Source organism: Symphalangus syndactylus, chromosome 14 (genome assembly GCF_028878055.3).
Source record: "Symphalangus syndactylus isolate Jambi chromosome 14, NHGRI_mSymSyn1-v2.1_pri, whole genome shotgun sequence".
NCBI classification, from domain to species: domain Eukaryota; kingdom Metazoa; phylum Chordata; class Mammalia; order Primates; family Hylobatidae; genus Symphalangus; species Symphalangus syndactylus.
This window is the reverse complement of record NC_072436.2, coordinates 64,309,612-64,334,719: the sequence shown is the minus strand read 5'-3', so window position 1 is coordinate 64,334,719 and position 25,108 is coordinate 64,309,612. Positions and strand designations below refer to the sequence as shown.

At 48.9% G+C, this 25,108-nt stretch overlaps 1 protein-coding gene across 6 annotated transcripts in view; it reads left to right on the top strand.

Annotated features, from left to right (window-relative positions):
- EPN2 (epsin 2) overlaps positions 1–25,108 on the top strand; it is a 99,732-nt gene that overhangs the window by 57,690 nt on the left and 16,934 nt on the right. For all 6 annotated transcript variants that reach the window (XM_063617748.1, XM_055243219.2, XM_063617747.1 and 3 more), the window contains 3 exons: positions 14,714–14,826; positions 16,844–16,936; positions 17,904–18,078. In XM_063617748.1, the coding sequence (XP_063473818.1) occupies positions 14,714–14,826; positions 16,844–16,936; positions 17,904–18,078 (381 nt within the window). The remainder of the gene's footprint in view (positions 1–14,713; positions 14,827–16,843; positions 16,937–17,903; positions 18,079–25,108) is intronic.

The following is a 25,108-nucleotide window of genomic DNA, read 5'->3' as shown; positions in this document are numbered from 1 at the left end:
GAACCAGGAAAGGTGCTCAGAACATACTTCATGCATGAGTGCTAAATAAGCCTCTCTTCTCCTCTCTCCTCACCTGAGGTCAGGAGTTCAAGACTAGCCTTGCCAACACAGTGAAACTCCGTCTCTATTAAACATATGCACACACACACACAAAATAGCCGGGTGTAGTGGTGCACACCTGTAGTCCCAGCTACCTGGGAGGCTGAGGCAGGAGAATCACTTGAACCCAGGAGGCGGAGGTTGCAGTGAGCCGAGATCGTGCCATTAGACTCCAGCCTGGGCGACAAGAGCGAAACTCCCTCTCAGAAAAAAAAAAAGAAAAAGAAAAACATTTGAGGTCAATTCCAGAAATATAGGAATGCCTTATATATATGTGCGGTTTCTCGATGCTTTAAGGTTGAGTTTAGCAACAGTATGATTCATAGTTGTTGTTTTTGTTTAGTGATAAAAAGGCAGTTCCTCATTTTGACAGTTGCCTTTTCTTTTTTCCCTAAATCACTAGCTCTCAAGCTTTTAAATCTCCCAAAATGTCCCAAATCCTGGGCCACACCTCTCCCACACCTCTCAAATTAGAATCTCTGGGAGGGCCCCAGGTGCTGCGGTGGCAGTGACAGCAGTGTACTGGGGGCTGCTGGTTCCCTGTCAGGCTTTAATCAGTTGAAGGGCTCTTCCTCCCCTCTCTCCTCAACTCATGGCCCATAGCAGTCTCTTTTTACAGTTACAGGCAGCTAGGCAACACTCCAACTTGGAGCAGCTTGGAAATTGATATTACACATTGAATTAGTCTCCTCCTGCTGATTGCTAATGGAAAGCTTAGTCCAGCTTGCAGTGGGATAACCAGAGCCCCTCCCACGAGTCCACTCCATGACCTGCTTCTCCAAATACAGTGAGGGCATTAAGTCATTCATTCTATTTTTTTTTTTTTAAACTGGGACAGAGTCTCACCCTGTCACCCAGGCTGGAGTGCAGTGGCGTGATCTTGGCTCACTACAACCTCTGCCTCCCAGGTTCAAGCAGTTCTCCTGTCTTAGCCTCCCGAGTAGCTGGGACTACAGGTGCGTTCCACCACGCCCAGCTAATTTTTGTATTTTTAGTAGAGATGGGGTTTCATCATGTTGGCCAGGCTAGTCTTGAACTCGTGACCTCAGGTGATCCCACCCACCTCTGCCTCCCAAAGTGCTGGGATTACAGACATGAGCCACTGCGCCTGGCTCTACTAGATTTTTGGTACAAATATATGTCCATTCATGATAGTTGGGAAAATGCAAAAAAATAGAAATAGAAAAAGAAGAAAAAGGTCCTGCAATCTTAACTATAATATACAAAGACAACTGTTATTCACATGTTGGTGTATTAATTTTTATTTTTATTTGTTTATTTTGAGACAGTGCCTTGCTGTTGCCCAGGCTGGAGCATTGTGGCACAATCATGGCCCATGCAGCCTCGAACTCCTAGGCCCATGCAGCCTCGAACTCCTTCCACCTCAGCCTCGCCTAGTAGCTGGAGGTACAGGTGCACACCACTACACCCAGCCAAATTTTTTATTTTTAGTAGAGACGAGGTCTTCCTCTGTTGGCCAGGCTGGTCTGGAACTCCTGGCCTCAAGCGATCCTCCTGCTGTGGCCGTGCAAAGTGCTGGGTTACAGGACCGAGCCATCATGCCTGGCCACGTGTTGGTGTAGTTCCTTCTGGACTTTTTCCCAAGCATTTTCTTTTTCACACTGTGAACGCAACTTTGCATTCCTGCTTTCTGTCTTGTGACATTGAAACAGAAGCATTTTCTGTGGTTCCCACACACCCTGTAAACATTTTAGCAGTGGCACATAGTATTCCTCTGGGTGAAGATCCCTAAGTCATCCTTGCCCTGACGTTGGACTGTCAGTCACTCCTCATCTTCACACTGAACAGCCCACAGATTTTAGTGACAGGGCCCTGGCTGCATAGACTGACCACTGGCAGTTGGGATCCACCAAGTTGTGCAGCTTTGTTGTAGCCATCTGTCTGTGGACAAAGCATGCAGGTTCTTAATCTGGAGAGGAACTGAAGGCCAGGGCAAGACCCACATTCCCAAAAGTGCTGACAGATCTGAATCATAGGTCTGAAAACAAAGCAGATCTAACATTTTATATTGTACAGATAGTATAGCAGTATTATGGGCATGTCATTCAAAACCATGTGACATTTTCAAAACATGTTTTCCAAAAAGTTGGTTCATGTGCTCACTTTCTGCGCTCATGTGTGTGAGGGCCAGCCCTAAGCTTTCAGGGGCTTGCAGCTGGTAGCTGAGACCTTGTTTTTGGTGGGCCCCATTTAAGAGAGGCAGACATACCGACACTGTGTGGTGCTGGGTGCGGGGGAAGGTGGTGTTCAGAAAGGAAGTGCAGAGTGGCTGTAAACTATGGAGCTGCTCTAGCCCTTGTCATCATCCCAGTTTGCGAGGGAGCATGAGGCCAAGGGCAAGCCACTGGGGGGCCTAAACTAGGAGGGCAGGAGCAGTGACCTTGGTGCACTTGGCCGCAGAGGGTGCCTCTCATTTCCATGAGAAATAGGACAATTATGCAGTTTGATTTTTTTGAAAAAATCTATGCATTTTCCATGTTGCTAGTTACTTAGTTTTATTTATTTATCGATTCATTTATGTATTTTGTTTTGTTTTGTTTTTTTGAGACGGAGTCTCACTCTGTCGCCCAGGCTGGAGTGCAGTGGCACGATCTCGGCTTACTGCAGCCCTGCCTCCTGGGTTCAAGCGATTCTTCTGAGTAGCTGGGAGTGCAGGTGTACGCCACCATGCCCAGCTAATTTTTGTATTAGTAGAGATGGGGTTTCACCATATTGGCCAGGCTGGTCTTGAACTCCTGACCTCGTGATCTGCCCGCCTCAGCCTCCCAAAGTGCTGGGGTTACAGGTGTGAGCCACCACGCCCAGCCTCATTTATGTATTTTTAATTTATTTTTATTAATTTGTTTTTTTGAGACAGAGTCTTGCTCTATCATCCAGGCTGGAGTGAAATGGCATGATTTCTGCTCACTGCAACCTCCTCCCCCCAGGTTCAAGTGATTCTTCTGCCTCAGCCTGCCGAGTAATTGGGATTATAGGTGTGCGCCACCATGCCCAATTAATTTTTTGTATTTTTGGTAGAGACGGGGTTTCGCCATTTTGGCGAGGCTGGTCTCGAACTCCTGACCTCATGTGATCCTGCCCACCTCAAGATCCGCTTCCCAAAGTGTTGGGATTATAGGCGTGAGCCACTGCATCTGGCCTATTTATGTGTTTTTTAGAGTTGGGGTCTCACTATGTCACTCAGGCTGGCTGGAGCGGTGTTGTGATTCTACCTCACTGTATCTTCAAACTCCTGGGCGGGCACAAGGGATCCTCCCATCTCAGGCTCTCGAGTAGCTTGGGACTACAGACATCTGCTACCAAGCCCAGCAACACTTAGTTTTAAAGGTTAAACCTTTGGCAGCTTACTTAATTTAACTTGGAGAAGTTATAACTTGTAAAATGGGCGTAACCATAGTGCTTCTCTCCTGGGTTATTGTGTAAATTACATATGCTAATAATGTGTGCACTTCACATACCAGCTTGCACACAAGAAATGCTCCAGAAGTGGCCCCATCACTGTAATTCTTATGATCAGACTTGTTTCAGATTTTCACCAGTGTAAATAATGCTGTGGTAAACTTCTTTGAACAGAAAGCTTGTTTTTTTCTTTTTTTAAAGGATTCTTTGGATTATTTCTTCAATGTAGAATTCCCAGAAGTGAGATTAGAGGGTAAAGTGTATGAACATTCTGTTTCTTGAAGCATGATGAATGTTTTCCAAACAGACTGTTAACAAACAAATGCTTTCCCCCCCGCAGTGGAGGAGGGTGCTCGGTTGGTACCCTGAGCCCACAGCAAGTGCTATAATTTTGTAATCGATTATTTCCAATTGAATAGATGAAAATTACTATCAGAATACTAATTTTAAAAATGAGTTTCCTGTTTATAAGTATTACTCTAAGAAATTGTTGCAGGCATTTAACTTCTTTGAAGTTTATGATTGAATTAAAAAAGAGATAAATGATTATCTTTGTTGAAGTGCCCGCTTACCTCAGCTGGCACTGCCTGGGCTTCAGAACCCCTCCTCCCACTCTGGCTTATGCCTGGAGAGCTGGGGGTGGCTCAGGGTGAGGCTGCAGGTCCTCTTTTCCTTACTGCTGGTCCCCAGCCATGATGAGACCCCTGCCCCAGCACTCCACCTAGAAAAGGACAGGCTGTAGCTTTGTTACTTTCACCATGGACAGAAGCAGCAGGAACCTCAGGGACTCCTTAGGTAAATGACAGTGAGAAAAAGCTGCTTAGTGTTTTGGCTAAGTCCTTCTTTCCCACCCAACAAGCTGGTGCTCTTATTGTAGGAGAGAGTTTAATAACAGCCCGAAGAGAATGGCACAACTTGCTTTTTTATTTCTGACTGAGGATGGGATTTGACTCATGCAGACACAATGAATGGACTGCCTTTTGTCTCTGTTTTACCCTCTCCCCTTTCACCAGCCCTACATTGGGGCCTCAACGTGGTCATTGTTGGGGCTCTGCCTTTTTTCACCTGGGGTTTCAGCTTCCTTGTCTGTAAACTGAGGCAGCAGTACCAGTGTTGCAGAGGGGTAGTGGAGAAGTTAGAGCCATTATTTGTTTTCACCAGAAACTAAACTTGACCATTATCTATCTGATGGGTGTTTGAGAACCTACTTTGTGCCAGAAACAAAGCTGACGTGGCCCCTGCTTTCTGCCCACTAGGGCAGATGGCTGGCTGGAAGCAGTTGAACGGATTAGAACATGCAGCTACAGATGATCAGGGCTGCAGCCTAGGTGCCACCTAGCTGCCCCATGGTTCCGTGGTGGGCAGGTCTATGCAAATCTACTTCCAATGTCCAGAGAAGCTGAGGGGTCAAGGAAGGAGGCTGATAAATCCAGTTTCTTAGAAAGAAACAGGGACTTAGGAGCAGAAGCCATGTTTCTCTCAGGAAGTGGTGAGACAAGGTGTCAGATCCCACACCATTAGCCCCCAGAGCCAGGGCTTATATGCCATAGGGAAGGAGTGGTTCAGAAGGAATGTGTAGGACATTTAAATATGATAACATTAAGGTAGCTTGACCTAAAGACAGGATTTAAAGTAAGTATGTGCTCTTACATAAAAACAATAAACTGTAAATCTTTTTTTTTTTTTTTTTTTTTTTTTGAGACAGAGTTTTGCTCTTGTTGCCCAGGCTGGAGCGCAATGGTGCAATCTCGGCTCACTGCAACCTCCGCCTCCTGGGTTCAGGCGATTCTCCTGCCTCAGCCTCCCAAGTAGCTGGGATTACAGGCACCCACCACCACGCCTGGATAAATTTTGTATTTTTAGTAGCGACGGGGTTTCTCCATGTTGGTCAGGCTGGTCTCGAACTCCTGACCTCAGGTGATCCATCCGCCTCGGCCTCCCAAAGTGCTGGGATTACAGGCATGAGCCACCGCACCCGGCAAACTGTCAATCTTGGAGGCCTTCCTGGAACTGGGATTAATCAGAAGCCAGCCTGGTGAATTAGCCTCCAAGATGGAGCTGCTTTGGCCTCCACATCCACCAAGTGCTCCCTGTGCGCCAAGGCCAGTTCCAGGTATCAAGGTAATCAAGTAACAAATAAAACGGATGGACCCCCTGCCCTGTGGAGCTCCCAGTCTGATGAGAGATTGGCCTGATAACACAGCCAGGGGAGGCGCAGTGAGAAGGTGGCCTTAGAGCTGATACTTAGGGATGAGGATGTGGTTCTCCTTCCCATTTGAGGACCATGAGCAGCATACACAGTGTGAGGGAGCAGGGGGCAGGCAGGCAAAGGCTCAAGGCAGGAAGGAGCCTGCGTGGCAGGTGCCTGGGGAGGATGGGAAGCGAGCAGGGCCCAGTGTTACTTGGCTAGCTGCTGTGTCACCCCAGTCTCTGCCTCCATGGTCCCATGGTGGCAGTCTCCCCTGGTGTGTCTGTGCTTCTATCTCTTCTAAGGACACTAGTTCTATTGACTCTAGGGCCCATCTTGCTCCAGTATGACCTCATCTTCACTAATTACATCTTCACTAATTACATCTGCAGCTACCCTGTTTACAAATAAGGTCATGTTCTTCATCCTACTTTATGGGGGACCCAGTTCTGCCCATAACCCCTGGTCAGAAGAAGGCACTGTAAGTGCTGAGTCCACACCATGTGGCAGCACGACACACCAGCTGATTCAGGAACCAGGTATCATACATAGGATCCCAATTAAATGTGTCCAGACTCTGGCCACTTCTCATCCCCTTCATAGCTACTTTTCTGGCCCAAGTTCCCTAGACCAGTCAAGTGGCATCACTGCCCCACTTAAGACTCTCCAAAGCACCTCTGAGGGCTTCTGAACCCCCACCACCCTTTGGTCATGTGCCCTTGGGTGCCTCTGCTGACACTAGCCTCAGAGCCTGTCCCCTGCTCTCAGAACAGAAGTACCCCTGCCCTTTTGCCGGTCCTTCCAGGGCTCTGTGCCATTGCCTCCTGTCAGAGCATAGCTGAGCAAGCTCTCCTCTTCCCCACCCTGCCCTGCCCTTTTTAGATTTGTTTATGGTCTCTCCTTACTAGAACACAAGCTCATGGGAACAGGGACTTTCCTCAGGCCTAGAGGCGGCCCTGCTTGGTGTGGGTGTGCGCATGTAACTGACTGAGGGTCAAAACCCCTTTAGGGTGCTAGGAGCAAGCGTGGGGCATAGGTCCTGAGTATTGGCTCTGAGTTCTCATCCTGCCCCTGGGCAGCTGTGAGCCGCAGCCATTTACCCTCTCTGGGCCCTGGTGTCCTCATCAGTGGGAAGGGTTGGTAATGAAGACCCAGACCTTCAGAGTCAGACTCCACCTGCCCCAGCTGAGTGGCCTTGGGACAGTCACCGCACCCCTAGGCCTCAGCGTGGACTGTAAGTGGGGCAGCACCCCCTTATGGATGGAGGGTTCCTCGAGACAGAGTTGCACAGGCGGTGGGTGATTTTCACATCGCTTCTTGTTTGTTCCCCACAACAACCCTGGGAGACGGTTTCCCGTCCCCATTCTGCAGATGAGAAAACAGGCACTGAGAAGGTAATCACCTAGGCCAGGGAAAACAGGCACTGAGAAGGTAATCACCTAGGCCAGGGGTCCACACCCTCCGGGCCACAGACCCAAAGCTTCATCTGTATTTATAGCCGCTCCCCATCACTTGGATTACTGTCTGAGCTCCACGTCCTGTCAAATCAGCAGTGGCATTAGATTCTCATAGCAGTGCAAACCCTATCGTGAACTACACATGTGAGGGATCTAGGTTGTATGCTCCTTAATGAGAATCTAATGCCTGATGGTCGGTCAGTGTTTCCCATCACCTCCAGATGGAACTGTATAGTTGCAGGGAAACAAGCTCAGGGCTCCCACTGATTCTATATTATGGTGAGTTGTAGAATTATTTCATCATATATTACAATGTAATAGTAATAGAAATAAAGTGCACAATAAATGTAATGTGCTTGAATCATCCTGAAACCATCCCCCACCCCACCCCTGGCCGTGGAAAAATTGTCTTCCACTAAACCAGTCTCTGGTGCCAGAAAGGTTGGGGACAGCTGACATAGGCCAAGGTCACGCATTAAGAAGTGGCAGAGCCCAGATCTGAGCCCAGGCATGGACTCGAGGGCCCATGCTCTCGTCTGCCACACTGGGCTGCCCTCTTAGGCTGATGACACTAGGCCTGGGGTCAGGCCCAGGTGGGAGAAGCACTTAGGGCAAGGAGGAAGGTTTCCCTATGGGCGAGTGTCAGAGAGGGAAGCGTACTACAGGCATCCACGCACAGAATGTGCGTTCAGAAGCTTTCCTGGGTGGAAGCACAAGAAAATGTGAACAGCTGTTTCCTCTGGGGAGAGCAGTGGGGCAGGATGAGAGGAGTGGCCCTCACTTCCTTTTATGCTGAAATATTTAAGAATAAGTTGTAGGTATCCTCACATTCCTCCCCTAAGTACTTCAGTACACATCTCTTCCTGGAGAGTCACACAGCTGCTGTCACACACACAGTCACACACCTCACAAAATGGGAAATTAGCAGCATCATCTCACACTGAGGTCATGGTCACATTTTTCCAGTTGTCTGAAAGTGTCTTGCTGCTGATCACCCTAACGTGAGGCCACCTCAGGACCCCAGCCTGAGCCTGGCCATCCTGTCCCTGCAGTCTGTGTCATGGCAGCACATTCTCCATTTCTCGGGGCCAGCCTGCCTTTGGGATGTCTGTTCCTGGCCTGGATCTGTCCGTCTGCTGCCTGTCACCATGCTCAGCCTGGCCCTCACCCTGAGCTTCCCGAGAACTGGAATCATGGCTGGAGTCTGGATTCTGTGCACATCAGCGTTTTGCTGGGACTGTCATGGATGGGGGTATGACATCACCTGACAGGCAGCCCTCCCACCGCTGATAGTGCCAGCGTTGGCCACAGCACAAAATAACTTTGTGGTTTGTCCCTGTGTTGTAAAGTCACATCCACCTTGTGGCTGGACAGTGATCTGGCTGTGGTCATGCTTCATTGCATTTTTCGTTATACACCTTTTTGTCCTTTGCATCACATATATATATTCCTGTTAAATATTACCTGGTGTAGGCTGGGTGGGGTGGCTCACGCCTGTAATCCCAGCACTTTGGGAGGCCGAGGCAGGTGGATCACGAGGTTAGGAGTTACAGACAAGCCTGACCAACATAGTGAAATCCCGTCTCTCCTAAAAATAGAAAAATTAGCTGGATGTGGTGGTGCGTGCCTGTAGTCCCAGCTACTCAGGAGGCTGAGGCAGGAGAATCACTTGAACTCGGGAGGCGGAGGTTGAAGTGAGCCGAGACCACTCCATTGCACTCCAGTCTAGGTGACAGAGTGAGACTCCGTCTCAATAAATAAATAAATAAATAAATAACCTGGTGTAATCTGAACTTAACTTTTTTATAATTTGCCTCGTTAGACTAAAAGCAGCCTTCCCAGCATCTCCCTGCAAGGAGGTAAAGTAAGGGCCCTCAGGCTCTCCTGTGTTGAGAAGTGGCGGGAACATCCTCAGTAGCCAAGGTCATTGCTGATTCAGGAAGTGGCCCCTGGAACCACCGGATGATGTCACCACATTGAGGAAGTGTTTCGCTGCTGTTCAGTAACGAGGAAGGAACTTAGCTGAACTAGAGGACTGGCCACTGGACAGTGGATGCTGACCCTGCGCTCAACGCTGTCTCCCTAGCCCCTCCCTCAAAGTAGGCCTGCCCAGCAGAAAGCAGCCCCAGGCCTGTTCCTTGGAGGCCTGGGAAGGGCCACACGTTCTGTGTGTGACGTGGAGGGTTGGGTGCCTGACAGAGCTTAGCCCTCAGGTGGTCTGGTCCCCATGGATGGAGGAAAGAGCACCAGCTCAGGACAGGGCTGGAATCCACGGGGAAGAGCCACCTGCATCCCGGCACTCCTGACCCCTTGGTAGGTCAGTTGCTTACCTCCTCCCACAGGCCCCACTGTCTTCATTTCACTGATGTGGGAGCAGAAGCTCAAAGAGGTCAGGCTATCACATGGACTCCCACTGCTGGTCAGCGGTGGGGACAAGATTTGTCTGTCCAGTGCTCTTTCCACTATCTGGTCTTCCCTTGGCTCACATGCACAGGGTGTGAGAGGTGGTAGCAGTGCCTGGGCCCACGTGGGGTCTTCTCATGCCCCCGAGGCCTGGCAACCTTTCATTTTTTTTCTGAGTTGTCAGACACGCCTGTGTACCCAGCATTGCCACACCAGGTCCAGGGACATACGACAACCAGGACCTCACCCTGCCTTCCCCACGGGGTCTGTGATGCTCACGTACCTGTGCAGTCACGCTGCCCACTGCACAGAGCCATTTGATGGTAGAATCCTGTCCCATGTACTGTAAAATGTAAAAATATACTTGTGTGGGTTTTTTTTTTTTTTTTTTTTTTTTTTGAGACAGTCTTGCTCTGTTGCCCAGGCTGGAGTGCAGTGGTACGATCTTGGCTCGCTGCAACTTCCACCAGCTTAGTTCAAGTGATTCTCGTGCCTCAGCCTCCTGGGTAGCTGGGACTACAGGCACGTGCCACCACACCTGGCTAAATTTTGTATGTTTAGTAGGGGCAGGGTTTTACCCTGGTTGGCCAGGCTGATCTCGAACTCCTGGTCTCAAGTGATCCACCCACTTCGGTCTCCCAAAGTGCTGTGACGTGATTACAGGCATGAGCCACCATGCCTAGCCTACATTTGTGTTTTTTGTACCTGCCGCTTTCTTTCTCTTTGACCTAACCATGCAGATTAGAGGAGGCTTTTTAATCAGTACTACGTGACTGGCAGATGCTGCTTCCGTACTTTCTAGGAAAATTGCAAAATATAGCTGATAAGAATCAATTTCCTGTTTTTCTACCAACTCGATTGCCTTATTTCAGTTACCTGAAAGTGGCCCACTGAAGCATCTTTATTAGAAAATCTTTCACCCTTTGTTTTAGGAGCGCATTTGGGAAAGGGTGTCTCTCTCCCAGCACAGAGTACAGGCACCCAGGCTCTGCCAGGCAGTCCCTGGAGCAGACAGGGTAGACTTGAGTGGGAGAGACCCTTGTCTGCCTGAGTTGGCAGAGTTTTCTTGGTCTTTTTAGATTGTATTTTGAGGGAAATGTTGGGCTTTTCCAGCCTTCTACTCAGCCTCTCCCCCTTAGGCTTTTTCTCAGCCGGTGTGACAGACTGGAAAGGATAGAAATAAGGCCTACCTGTGGTTACAGTTCTTGGCCACAGCAAGTGAAGACTTGGAGCTCTTCCAGTGGGGTTTATAATGCAAAAGGCCACCTTCCTGGGAGAAGGTCCGTGCATTTGATGCAACTTTAGTGATGAGCTTAAACTAACAATTCCCATTCTTCCTTCCAGTGAGTGTCTGGGAAAGCAACCTGCAACAATGAGAGACTGGCACATCCCCCAGCACTTGCTTTTTCCCTTGGTCCCTGTGAGCTCTGAACCTTCAGATCCTCAGAGCAGAGCCAAGGCTAGGCTCAGGTGGTCAGAAGGGCCCATTCAGGCCTGTCTCACAACGACGTCTGTGTTCACTGTCATGTGCATGGGCACAAGAGGCCCTTTGTGGAGCTGAGTTGCTGTCACCAAGGCAAGAATATCTCTGCTGGAATCCTCCCTCGAAGCTCAGACCCGTTGTGTGTAGCTCAGCTGATGTTCAGTGGTTGGTGGCCAAGAATTCTGCCATCTGCAGAACTGAAAGCTGTACATCCGTTTATGAAAACCACAACATTCAGGGGAATACCCTTTGTCTTTAATCTCCACATTGATGTGGTGAGCTATGATGTGGTGAGCCGGTATGTGCCAGCTGTGCATTATTCTAACAGTGTCAGTTATGGTAGACATAAACATGTACATTTGCATTTGATGCTAGTCTGGCCTTGCAGATGTGCTGGAAAGCTCAGAGGACAAAGGAGGCCTCACTTCTCCAGCAGGTCCAGTTCAGAGCCCCGTGCCCACTCTCCCCCTCCAACCTGGCTGTATCAGGCACTGTAGCTGTGCAACCCAGTACCAGCTTCCCTGCCAGGATGGGGCTTGTTTTCCAGAGCACTTTTTTGGGGTGGGGTGGGATGTGAGCCTTCTACTTGATTCATTTGTGGTTTCCATTTGGTAGTAAATGAAAGATGTCGTAAGTGCAATATTTGCTTTATAGCAAGGTTTTTGTGAACGAAGCCTCAGAGATTCCTTATCAGGAAAGAGGCTGGGAACAGGTGGCTGGAGTGGTTAATGATTTGGATGCGAGTGCCCTGTTCAGTTGAGAAGAGTCCCCAGGAACTGTCTGGCTTCCTTTATTCTCTTCCATGTGGATGGGGACATCTTTTTGAACATGGGAAAGCCCAAACTTGAGAGTTCTGATTGGCATAGGTGAAGTTTAGGCACAAAACGAACAAAAAAATGCACTTTTTGTTTTGGTGTATTATTAAGAAATCAAGTTGTTAAGGTGGATTGAGGACTTTTCATTGCCCTCTAGCTTTATTTCTGAAGAGATACTTTGGGAAATATAATTGGATGATAACACTAGGATGGGATTTGACTTGATTTTATGTAGAAAAATACATTTATGTTTTTACAGCTGCAACTTTCTTTTATTTTGGAGATGGAGTCTCGCTCTGTCGCCCAGGCTGGAGTGCAGTGGTGCGATCTCAGCTCACTGCAAGCTCTGCCTCCTGGGTTCATGCCGTTTTCCTGCCTCAGCCTCCCGAGTAGCTGGGACTATAGGCACCCACCACCATGCCCGGCTAATTTATTTTGTATTTTTAGTAGAGATGAGGTTTCATCATGTTAACTAGGATGGTCTCAATCTCCTGGCCTCGTAGCTAGGATGGTCTCGATCTCCTGACCTCGTGATCTGCCTGCCTCGGTGTCCCAAAGTGCTGGGATTACAGGCATGAGCCACCGCACCCGGCCTGTTCTAAAGTAAATTTATTGCTATATGTTTTATGTGTTTTTAAGAATTTCATGACAGGCTGATGCCTCTGCTTGGCAACCTCACGTGATAGAGAAGTTCCCAGTCTCCTGCCCGGCCCCACCTCAGCCCTCTGCCCAGAAGCAGCCTCTTTCTACCTCCCCTGGTTCTTCTGTGGATCATGTCTGTGGCCTGAATTGCATTTAGGCCTTTTCCCCTGTTTTATTCACCATAGCCGTGGCCCAGCCATCTGAAAGCCTTGTCAGGAATTATTCCTAACCTTTTAGTTTCTCTCAAAGAGGAAAACCCTAAGAAGCAAATTTAGTTTGGAAAGTAAGGCAGAAGCAACACCTAGGTGAATGAATCCTGCTAGTTATGTTTCCTAAAATAGATGTAATGAAAGAAGGAAGTAAACTAATACACAATTAGAACATTTATTTATTTTTTGAGATGCAATCTTGCTCTTTTGCCCAGGCTGGAGTGCAGTAGCTTGATCTTGGCTCACTGCAACCTCTGCCTCCTGTGTTCAAGCAATTCTCCTGCCTCAGCCTCCCAAGTGGTTGGGATTACTGGTGCCCGCCACCACACCCAGCTAATTTTTGTATTTTTAGTAGAGACCGGGTTTTACCATTTTGGCCAGGCTTGTCTAGAACTCTTGGCCTCAGGTGATCCGCCCGCCTCAGCCTCCCAAAGTGCTAGGATTACAGGCTTAAGCCGCCATGCCCGGCACAATTAGAACATTTTTAAATGACCCGTTAACCATGAAATTGAATTCTGTAGCTGTCCATCTGTCCATCTGTCGACCTGTGCATGCACCTGTCTGTGCATGCATATAAGCCTCCACCCAACAGGTGTTTGTCAGCCAGGGGTGAGTGCTACAAGGGAGAGGTGCAGAGGTGCAGAGTCTGACACAGCATCAGGATGGAGGGGAAGGACCAGGTCAGGGAAGCCGAGCTCTGAATATGAAAGAGGAGGTGGGTGCGCTGAGGGAACAGCCTGCACGGAGACCCAGGAGGAGGACAGGGCAAGGAATCATCTAAAGCAGTAGCTCCAAATCTTGCAGAGGGCAGGTCTTGCTCTGAGAGTTTTAGAGAAGCTATGGACCCTTCCTGAAATGGGGGCAGAGGTGGGCACATACTTCCAAAACTCTATAATAATTTCTGGAGGCATTTAGATTCCCTGATCATGAAACATCTTGATGGCTGTGTAAGCCCCAGCACCCAGCACCATGGTTTATGGTGTGAATGTCAAGACTCCAGTGGGGTTTGTTATATCAGCTAGGACTTCACATCTCATTCGTTCAATAAAAACTGTCTTTCCAGGAGCTGCTTAGAAGTGTTTAAACTAGCTAAGTGCACAGCAAAAGTATCTGCATGTGTGTCTGCATTTTTATCTGCATTTCTTTCTAATCGGTGTACAAAGCTGCTTACAAAATGAAAATGTTTGGGGTCACTGCAGAAATGGGCGGGCTTCATTTTCCATGATCTCATAGTAACACTACGAGAGACAAGGTCAACTCTTTTTTTTTTTTTTGAGATGGAGTCTCGCTCTGTCACTAGGCTGGAGTGCAGTGGCGAGCTCTTAGCTCACTGCAACCTCCGTCTCCCGGGTCTCTAAGTTATTCTCCTGCTAGCTGGGATTATAGGCACATGCCACCATGCCCAGCTAATTTTTGTATTTTTAGTAGAGATGGCATTTCACCATGTTGGCCAGGATGGTCTTGATCTCTAGACCTTGTGATCCGCCCGCCTCGGCCTCCCAGAGTGCGAGGATTATAGGCATGAGCCACCGCACCTGGCCTCAAAAGTCAACTCTTGAATGTTGGTGTGCCTGGAGTGGAGTCTTTGGTCTCCAGATGCCCTCCACCTGTTTGAAGGATGCTCTTTGGTCCATCTGTTCAAGAGTTATACTTTGGGTCTTTGAATTAGTTTCTTTTTTTGGAGCACTGCAGATCTGCAGTGAAGACTGAGGTTCTGATCCTTATGAGGCCTGATGGCTGGGGCTTGCATACCCAAAGGCATCTTCTCTTGGTCGGTACCAGGGGACTTCTGTAGTTGGGAAGCTATGTTTGACTGTCACTTGATTTTAACATTCAAATATTTGTAAGCCTTTCCTTTCCTCTGCCTGCATTGTTGGGTTACTGCTGAACCTTGTGGGTTTGAGATGGGAATGGAATGTGGTCTGCCCAGGAAACTGCTGTGCAGGAGCTGTATCAGCCTTGTCTTTTGCATGTGATGACTTGGTCTTCCCCAACAGCCACCTCCCCGCGAGTGTCCTCTGAGCTGGAGCAAGCCCGGCCCCAGACTAGTGGAGAAGAGGAGCTTCAGCTGCAGCTGGCACTTGCCATGAGCAGAGAAGTGGCTGAGCAGGTCAGTGCCCCAGGCAGGTCTGCACTGCATTGACTGCCCATGCTCGGGGTGGAGTGTGGCTCACTGGGAAGATGATGGCAGACACAGCCCTCTCTTCAAAACATTTCAGATATGCTTGCTGAGATGGCATTTCATGCTGCCGTGTGTATTCTTGTCACCCAGTGTCCCTCCCAGTCAGGGAGGGATCCCATGCAAAGTTACATTTAGGAAAGATTTTCTAGGAAGTCTTTGCCAAGGAAAGAAACCAGTTAAAAATGCTTCCCAGAAACACTTTGCAGACACGTGTCTGGGCTTTCCCCTAGTGAGCTGAGCCTGCACAGGCTCCTTGAAGGGTGGCATGCAGGGTGGGCGCAGGGATGCAGGCCTGAGGGGCAGGAGCCAGCCCAGCCCCCGCCAAGCACTTTGACCTGTAGCAAGAGATTTGCAAAAAACAAAAGCTTGGAAAAAATGCTCCCGAAATGAGAGTGCTTATGTTTCGATGATGGAATTATGTATAGTTTTAATTTTTTTCAGTTCCCATTTTTCTTTTCTCTTTTCTTTTCTTCTCTTTTCTTTCTCTCTCTCTCTCTCTTTCTTTTTTTTTTGAGACAGAGTCTCGCTCTGTCACCGAGGCTGGAGTGCAGTGGTGCAATCTTGGCTCACTGAGACCTCCACATCCTGGGTTCAAGTGATTCTCATGCCTCAGCATCCTGAGTAGCTGGGATTTCGGGTGCGTGCCACCATGCCCGGCTCATTTTTGTATTTTTAGCAGAGACAGGGTTTCACCATGTTGGTCAGGCTGGTCTTGAACTTCTGACCTCAAGTGATCTGCCCACCTCGGCCTCCCAAAGTGCTGAGAGTAAGTCGTGGGCCACCACGCCTGGCCCCCATTTTTCTTTAGTAAGCGTGCATTACTTTGCAACAGAGAGAAGGGAAGGGAGCAATTAGAGTGGCCTTACAAATTGTCAAGCCTTTGGTTGCAGTTAACAGGGCTGTCTCCAATGACCTTTGGTTAAAAAAGGTAGTTGGGACCGGGGCAGCACAGGGATCCCTCTCCTCTATTAGAAGTTGGTGTTCAGAGAGGAATACTAGGGATAGTTAGATTTGAGTACAGACAAGTTCGTCCCGGCATTGTTTGTGTGTCTATAACTGGCAACATTCTAAAGCTCAATAACAGTGGGCAATCTCAGTTGTGGCCTCTCTGTCCCTGCAGTGGGAAACAGGCCACCAGTAACTGCCCACGTGGATGCATGTGGCTCCATGGCCAGCAGCCCAGGAAGAAGGTGCATGGTAGCATCCACTGAGAAACATAGGGACAGACGGACGGTTTGAGCCCATTTTAGTTAATATTTATAATGAAATATAAGGGAGCAAGTTCAAACTCCCGTGCTGATCAGTAGTGGGATTGTCCCTGTGAATAGCTACTGTGTGCCAGCCTGGGTAATACCATGAGACCCTGTCTCTTAAAAACAAGAAAAAATACAAGGAATATATTATTTATATTTAATTATTATATTATATAAAAGCTTAGGACAATCCTGTCTTTTGCATATGGTGACTTTGCCTTAAATAAAGATAGTGAATCATTTCTGTTAGGAATCATAGAAATATGCGCCATTTTCCGGAAGCATACACAGTGGAGGTGGAATGATACATGATTTTTATCTTCTTTCTAATTCCTTTTTGGGTTGTCAGATTTGTGTTTTATAAGGACACACATTGCTTCTATAAGTAGAAATAATTTATAAAGCCAGTTTCATTTTGAGAAAAAAGTATTTAAGATTAAGCATTTCCTTTCCCCAGTTTGGTGGTACCTGAGCCCCCAAGGGTGTTGAAGTCACAGGAGTCGCAATGAGGGAGGGGCCTTCTGGGTACACACACATTTGGGATTTGAAAGTAATTGTGTTTTACAAGTAGTTTTGAAATCTTCCTTTGAAATACTGCATCATACAATGTGCATTTCCTGTTTCTGGCCAGTGTGGCTTTGTTCTGTACAGTGATGTTATTACAATTACCAGTTCGCATTGTCCCTCTACAGGAAGAACGCCTCAGGCGGGGTGATGACCTCAGATTACAGATGGCCCTGGAAGAAAGCCGAAGGGACACAGTTAAAATTCCAAAAAAGAAAGAGGTAAGAGCTTGCTGGGAGGGTAGATGTTTCACCCTGTCCTGTAGTTGTTGCCTCAATATCCCCCACCCAACTTGCCTGGATGGCGTGATGTACAGTGAGTTCTCCAACCTCAGCAAATAACCCTCATGCCTGTAGTGAGCGAGAGCCAGGTGAGCAGGCGACTGAAAACACACCTGAACTAACCAGGAGACACTTAACATCCCAGTGCCTCAGTCCGCTCGTTTGTAAAATGGAGGTGATGATAGCGCCTGCCTCCTGCGGCTGTGGCTATGGCAGCTGTCAAGTGAGCTACATGCCAGGGGCTGTGGAACGCTTTCCTGTGGCAGGGTGTGCCCCCATTAGTGCTGGTTGCCTCGTCAGCCCTGTGCCAGGCTTCCTGCTTTGATGTAGAGATGACCAGGACATGGCTGTGCTCTTGACAAGCTCATCATCATCCAGTCAAGACCCAGACCCCTCCTCACACCACAGGCCCCGGGGCTCCATTGGCCTCCTCTGTTACAGTGCTGCCGAGGCCGGTGGAGCCCCTGGCTCCTGACTGGATGATGTTGATGATCCCTGATGACACATGGGGTGGTCTTGAGAGTGGGGAGCATGCAGGTGACCCCAGGGGGAGGGCCCTCAGGCTGGCCCTGGATGGTGGCTGGCAGGTGGGAGGGATGGCATTCTGGAGGATGTCCACAGCCCGGGCAGAAGCCAGTGTTAGCCTGGAAAAGTCTGTGGAGCCCTGAGGTCTGTGAAGTCGGGTTGGGGGGAGGGGTTTGGCAAACAGTAAATAGCTTATTGTAACTGGAGAGCTGGCTAGACAGGGAGGGAGATGGGACGGCTCAGTTTCCAGGTTCTTCTCAGCCCCTCCTAGAGGGCTTCACTGGAGGAAGAGGCACGGGTGGGTGATATTTATGGCTAGTTCATGGGTATTTGCTGTAACTGTAGCATAGTAAAACCTGTCCCCTTCTCTTTGTCTTAAAAGCACGGCTCTCTCCCACAGCAGACTACGCTGTTGGATTTAATGGATGCTCTCCCCAGCTCAGGCCCCGCGTCCCAGAAAGCAGAGCCCTGGGGCCCGTCGGCCTCCACTAACCAGACCAACCCCTGGGGCGGGCCAGCAGCTCCTGCGAGTACTTCAGAATCCTGGCCATCGTTTGGTAAAGACCCCATTACTGGTCTCCCGTGCTTGCCTGCTGGATGGGTGAGGGGCAAGGCAGTGCTTCTTGCTGTCTCTCACCCACTTGGGTCTGGTCGATTGTGGTGGGTGTCCAGGCTCCTCCAGCCCTCAGCAGTGATACCCAACTGGCCCTTGCCCTCCTCCTTGAGGATGGTGGCATGGTGTTCCCTCTTTGAGTGGTTTTCTGCTTTGGGAGAAGGAAAGTCAACTTCCCCTCAACCTCCCATTTGCATCAGAAATGCCTTGTGCCTTCTCTGGGACATGTTTCAACTCTTGCAGCCTCAGCATTGCACCCAGCGCCCCAGCTGAAGGAATCAAAATACACAGCGTGGAACATCCAAATCAAGCTGCTGTAATTAGCTGGAAATTATGATGTGCTTACCATCACTGCTGATGAAAAGGGGATACATTTGCTATAATTCTGCTTGTTACTTAAAGCAATAGAAAATCCGTTTAATAGGCTAAATGAATATTTTAAAGTTTTGCTTAACATGAGATGTAAGAGGAATTGTGGTGGGAAGTTCAAAATGTGAGCATGACACAACTGGTTTGATCTGGGTGATGATCTTGGGCCCACGAGTTTGTTAATCACTGGGCAGGAGCATGGCCCAGCAGGCTTTGTGAAGGCTTCCTGGCCTGGTGCCCTGGGAGGCCCCTCCTGGTGTGCTAAACCCTACTGGGCATGGCTGACCTGTGGGCTTTCTGTTTGGGAACTTTGTATATTTTGTGGCATCTTGCCTGTATCTCCTGGAGTCTCTGTTTCTCTTAGAACCGTCTCTTGTGTTCAACTCAGTTCCCTAGATGTTTGCTAAAATGTACCAAGTGACAGGCAGTGTTCAGCTATGCATGACCCCTGAGACAACAGGTGATTATTGTCCCTGTTGTCTGTTGTCAAGGCCCTGCTCAGGAGTGGGCAGGACAGGAACACAGCGTAATAACAGTACTATGTAGTCCAGGACTCGATGGAGGTTATTTGAGAGCATCCTGGGATGAGATGAGACTCAGTACAGGAGTCCAGGGAGTGTGAGGCAAGCATTTTGGAGGAAGGCTACTTCCGTTGAGTTCCCCAGGGAAAAGAAGGTGTCCAGGCACCAAGAGGCAGGGAGTTCCCTGCAGAAGACTTAGCGTGTGAGAAGCAGAGGGGTACGGAGTGGTGGAGTGGGTGCAGATGCAACCAGCTGGTGTGAACCGGGAAGCAGTGGAGAAGGGCCCAGATCACTCAGGGCCTGCACTCAGCCTTACCAAGTGCTTGGACTTGGTCCAGAAGACACTGTCAGCCCCAGATGCCCTTTAGCATCTGATGAGTTCCGATAGCTTGATGATGGCCTCTGCAACCCAGGCAGGGCCTCATACCCCCTTTGGCAGGAGCCCTCTGGGCCTTGGGAAAAGCCCCAGGCAAAATTGCCCACAGCTTTCATTGACTGAAGGCTAGTTCCAGGGCTGCTCAAGAGGTTGGTTCACAAGGTTTGTCACCTGTGTGCGGTACCCCCAGGGAGCCTGTGGTATGGTTTTACTCACCACACATGGGGACTGTGGTGCCCCAGGGCTGGCAGACCCTTTTAGACAGTGGCTTTGGCTTTATTTTTAAATCTGAAGAATGATTAGTCTGTAAAGTGATGGCCACCAGAAGTTATGGTTAGGATGTTTTCAGGAAAGACTGTTCATTAAACTGTTGGATAGTTGTCTTAGTGCCCTGTAAAGAAAGTGGTCACACCAGGAGCCAGGTGGGTTTAATAGAGTTAAATTCTGGAGAGGGGATTGGGGATCAGAGTGGTGGGAAGGAGACTTAGTTTTAACACTTTACCTTTTTATATTGTTTGACTTGTTTACCAGGGCTAAGTTTTTCCCAGTCAGGAGAGACAATCTCAAAATATCTTTAAATGACCAAGTTATGCCCAGCCCCTCCTTTGACTGGTGGACAGGGCTGTGCCCTGGACCCAGTGTCCTGGGCTGAGCCAAGGACCTGACTTGACCCTCTAGGAACACAGCATAATAGCAATACTGTGTTGAGAGCACCCTGGGGTGAGACTCGGTGCAGAGTCCAGGGGGTGTGAGCAGAGGAGTCTCCCCTGATGAATGGGGGCAGCCTGGTGGGCTTGATGGGCTGCTGCTTCACCTAGGAATGCTGCCCACATGAATCTGCCCTCCCAAATTTTAAGAACTTGAGATAAAATTCACCATTTCAACTTTTTTTTTTTTTTTTTTTGAGAGAGTCTCACTATCGCCCAGGCTGGAGTACAGTGGCACCATCTTAGCTCATTGCAACCTTCGCCTCCTGTGTTCAAGCAATTCTCCTGCATCATCTTCCTGAGTAGCTGGGATTACAGGCGCGCGCCACCACACCCGACTAGTTTTTTATTTTTAGTAGAGATGGGGTTTCACCATGTTGGCTGGGCTGGTCTCAAACTCCTGACCTTAAGTGATCCGCTCACCTCGGCCTCCCAAAGTGCTGGGATTACAGGCATAAGGCACCACTCCTGGCCCATTTCAACCATTTTAAAGTGAACACTTGACTGGTTTTCAGCACATTCACAATGTTATGCAGCTACCATCAGATATCTAATTCCAGAACGTTTCCATCACCCCAGAAAGAAACCACATACCCAGCCCCTGGCAACCACTGATGTGCTTTTTATCTCCAGGGATTCGCCTCTAGACATTTTGTAGAAACGGAGTCATGCACTGTGTGGACTTTTGTGCCTGACTTATTTCGTTTAGCATCATGTTTTCAAGGTTCATCGATGTTATAGCATGTGTCAGTCCTTCATGACTTTCTGTGGATGAATAATATTCCATTGCATGGATATACAACACTTCGTTTAACCATTCAGCAACTGATGGATATTTGGGCTGTTTCCACATTTTGGCTATTATGAATCCAGTTTTTTAAAGAGAAGATAGAAACCTGGATTTTTGAAATCTGTTTAGTGTTTAAATGTTGGCTCTGAATTTTAGAAATTAAGAATATGGTTTGAGCTAATTAAAAGCTATCTGAGGATGGGCACATGTGGCTTATTGACTGCCAGTTGGCCATCTCTTGCCACTTGCCCAACCTAGGACCTTCTTGGTTCTGATGCACTTGGCATTATTACCAGTGACTTGGGGAGGAGATAGGTCACCAAAGCCCAGAGACGTTGTTAGCAGCTTTGGGGCAGGCTCAGTGCTTATGGCACCATGTCCTATACTTGTCACACCATCCTGGACTGCTGCGAGGCCCCTCTGTGGCCCTGGCATGTCCTGGAAAAGTCACCACAAATTCTAATATGGAGAGATAGCCACTGTTAAAATATTAGCTTGTCTGCTTCCTGTCTTTTTTCTGGGCATTATGTTTTTACTTAGTTGAAGTTATATTGTATATATAATTACATGTGTGTGTATGTGTATATTTCAATTTGTAGTGTCATGAGCATTTCTAGGCATCATTAGAAATTCTAAACAATACCACGCTGTACCATCATTTACTAAGCAACCTAGTGATGTTCATAGGGGTGTTTTTGCAGTTTTAGCACTCTGCTTTCAATAGAAAAATACATTAAAATCACACTAATTTCTTTTAATTCTGAGATTCTTTTCTCAGTGGTGGTGTTGAACAGCTCTGCAGGAGAATGGCCCTCTGCTAGCTCCTGCATTCACTGAAGTGTGTTAGCACACCCTCTACTTCCACATTCCACCAGCATAGCCTCAGAGCAAGAGTGTAGTATTGGATTTATTGTTTAGCATCTAGTTAAATCCAATAGTGCACATTTTCAGGGTCACCCCTCCATCCTGAGACGCATTCATAAATTAGAAAGATTGGAGTCCCTTCCCGTAACACTGTTAGCTGTGCCCTCTGGATGAAAGAAACAGTTTTGAAAGCCACCATTTGTAGTGAGCCCCATCATTACCAGTTTTTTCCAAGTAGCACTAGGAGCAGCTTGGCCAAGTGGCCTTGGGAGGAAATGCTCAGGGCTGAAAGGAGGGAGATTGGAGCCTGCCAGGTCAGTGGGGCACTTCCTCCTCTGTTCCAGACACACAAAGCAGCCACCTGGTCTGAGGAGGGCTTACAGCCTGCTGATTCAGAAGACCTTGGCTGGCTGGAGCCCTCTCTCTGTACTCCCGCCCACCGCCTGGGCTGGGACAGAGGCTGTCTTCCGCCCTGGCAGCAGCAGGTGGTGCTACTGGCTTCTTGGTGAGCTCTGCACAGCTCAGTTCTTCTGTGACACACCCCCTCGCGTAGTGACTGCCTCCCTGTGCACATGAATATTCATCTGTGAGGCTTGGGATGAGCCAGGCTGGTGGGTGGGAGGCGACCGGGACACAGGCTCCCCATGAATGGGCCCCACAGAGGAAGAGGCCGGAAACTGCTTGATCTTTCAAACCTTGGTTCCATCTTCATTTCCTCTCATTCACTTGAACTTTCAACAAGCATTTATTGATTGGGTATGTGGCATGGCCTGGACCCTGCCGAGGACGTGGAGAGGGAGAGCACAGAGAGAAGCCTTGCAGCGGATCTACTGTCCATTCATAGAGGAGGAGCATGCCCATCGCCCCCCGAGCCAGCAGGCATTCCCTGAGGGTACAGCTGGCCCTCAGGGAATGCTTGTGACTTTGTGACTTTGTCTCCAAGTAACATTTCAAAAAAGCAAGGTGCCACAGTGTGTGGCCTTCCATGACTCCCCTGCACACAGCAAAGGAGGAGGTCACACTGGCCATGGGACTGTCTATGTGTCTGGGGGGCTTTGCCCATTTGTATAGTCTGAATTCAGCCCAGCAGTTTACAGTGTCCTGTACACACACGGGTCCCCAGAGTCACTTGCAGAATGCAAACTAGACAGAGCCCACCCACGCCAAACAGCTTGTCCATGATTACCTGGATGATTTGGAGGTGGTCAGGGTTTGATCCAAGCACATACTTCACTCTATGTTCAAAGCTGTCTGAGCTGTGACCAACTTTGTCTATGCAGGCTATAAGAGTAGGGGGTTCTTGGCTGGATGCGGTGGCTCACACCTATAATCCCAGCATTTTGGGAGGCCGAGGCAGGCGGATCACGAGGTCAAGAGATCGAGACCATCCTTGGTCAACATGGTGAAACCCTGTCTTTACTAAAAATGCAAAAATTAGCCATGCGTATTGGTGGGTACTTGTAATCTCAGCTACTTGGAAGGCTGAGGCAGGAGAATCGCTTGAACCCAGGAGGCAGAGGTTGCAGTGAGCCGAGATCACACCACTGCACTCCAGCATGGGCGACAGAGCGAGACTCCATCTCAAAAAAAAAAAAAAGAGTAGGGGGTTCTTTCTGAGCCAAAACTTGTTAGTTTCAACATCGTGCCTGATACAGTTGCAGAGTTTTAAAATTCTTAGCAGTGCTGTTGTTTGTTATTTTAATAGCAGATTCTAAAGGGGAAGCAGGGCCCATAAGAGCTAACTGGAGGTGTCAGAAGAGTCTCTGGAATAGTTTCAGGTGGCATTCCACTGGAGTGTGGGGTTCTCACGTGGAAGCCTGGCCCATGAGTCCTGGATGGTGGGTCAGCGTGCTGCTGGCTCATGGTGAGTGCTTCAGAACCCATGCATTGGAGACACTGCACATATTGCAGAGTTCACGGTAGAAAGAATTCTTCCAGAAATGTTGGCTGGGCGTGGTGTCTCACACCTGTAATCACTTTAGGAGGCCAAGTTTGGCAGATCACATGAGGCCAAGAGTTCGAGACCAGCGTGGCCAACATGGTGAGACCCCGTCTCTACTAAAAATACAAAAAATTAGCCAGGTGTGGTGGTGCGTGCCTGCAATCCCAGCTACTTGGGAAGCTGAGGCATGAGAATCGCTTGAACCCGGGAGGCAGAGTTTGCAGTGAGCCAAGACCATGCCGCTGCATTCCAGCCTGGGCAACAGTGAGACCCTGTCTCAAAAAAAAAAAAAAAAATTTTTTTCCAGAAATGTTAAAATGCATTGTGTTAACTCTTAAAGATATAAACCTATTAGTTTGAACTGTGTTTAGAACCTCACTAATAGTACGTCTAGATGGAAGGACAGATTCTACTTTTTAAATTTTTTTTTTTTGAGACGGAGTCTCGTTTTGTCACCCAGGCTGGAATGCAGTGGCGCAATCTCGGCTCACTGCAACCTCCGCTTCCCAGGTTCAAGCGATTCTCCCGACTAAGCCTCAGCCTGCCAAGTAGCTGAGATTACAGGCAAGTGCCACTACACCCAGCTAATTCTTTTGTATTTTTAGTAGAGACTGGGTTTCACCATATTGGCCAGGCTGGTCTCGAACTCCTGACCTCGTGATCCACCTGCCTTGGCCTGCCAAAGTGCTAGGATTACAGGCGTGAGCCACCGCACCTGGCCCACCCCCCCTTTTTTTTTTTTTTTTGAGATAGGGTCTCCCTCTGTTGCCCAGGCTGGAATGCAGTGGCATGATCTGGGCTCACTGCAACCTCCGCCTCCCGGGTTCAAGCAATTCTCCTGCCTCAGCCTCCCAAGTAGCTGGGACTGCAGGCATCCACCACCATGCCCAGCTAATTTTTGTATTTTTATTAGAGACAGGGTTTCACCATAGTGACCAGGCTGGTCTCCAACTCCTGACCTTGATCCACCCGCCTCGGCCTCCCCAAGTGTTGGGATTACAGGTGTGAGCCACCATGCCCGGTGACAGATTCTACTTTTGCAGGGAGCCTGGGTATGCGGTGGCTGAGGCCAGAAAGGTGAACGAAGCCTGAGGGACCTGGGGCTTGGAGCAGAGCTCAGAGACTCCTCCCTGGTGAGGGCCTCTGCAGGGGCTCAGGCATCCTGGATTCCCTTAAATGCCTAATCTTTATATTGTGTCTCATTGTCTGCCTGGCAAACTCTTATGTATTTTCAAAATCATGGCTCAGACCCTACTCAGGGGATGTGGTCACCCCGTCCTCAGGCCTGCCTCTTGCCCTCTCGCCATTGATGGCTGCTTGTGACCTGCATGCTGGCTATAGTGGCTGTCTGTTTATCTCAGAGGGAGGGGCCATCCTGGAGCCAGACCTGGGGACTGCTGACCAA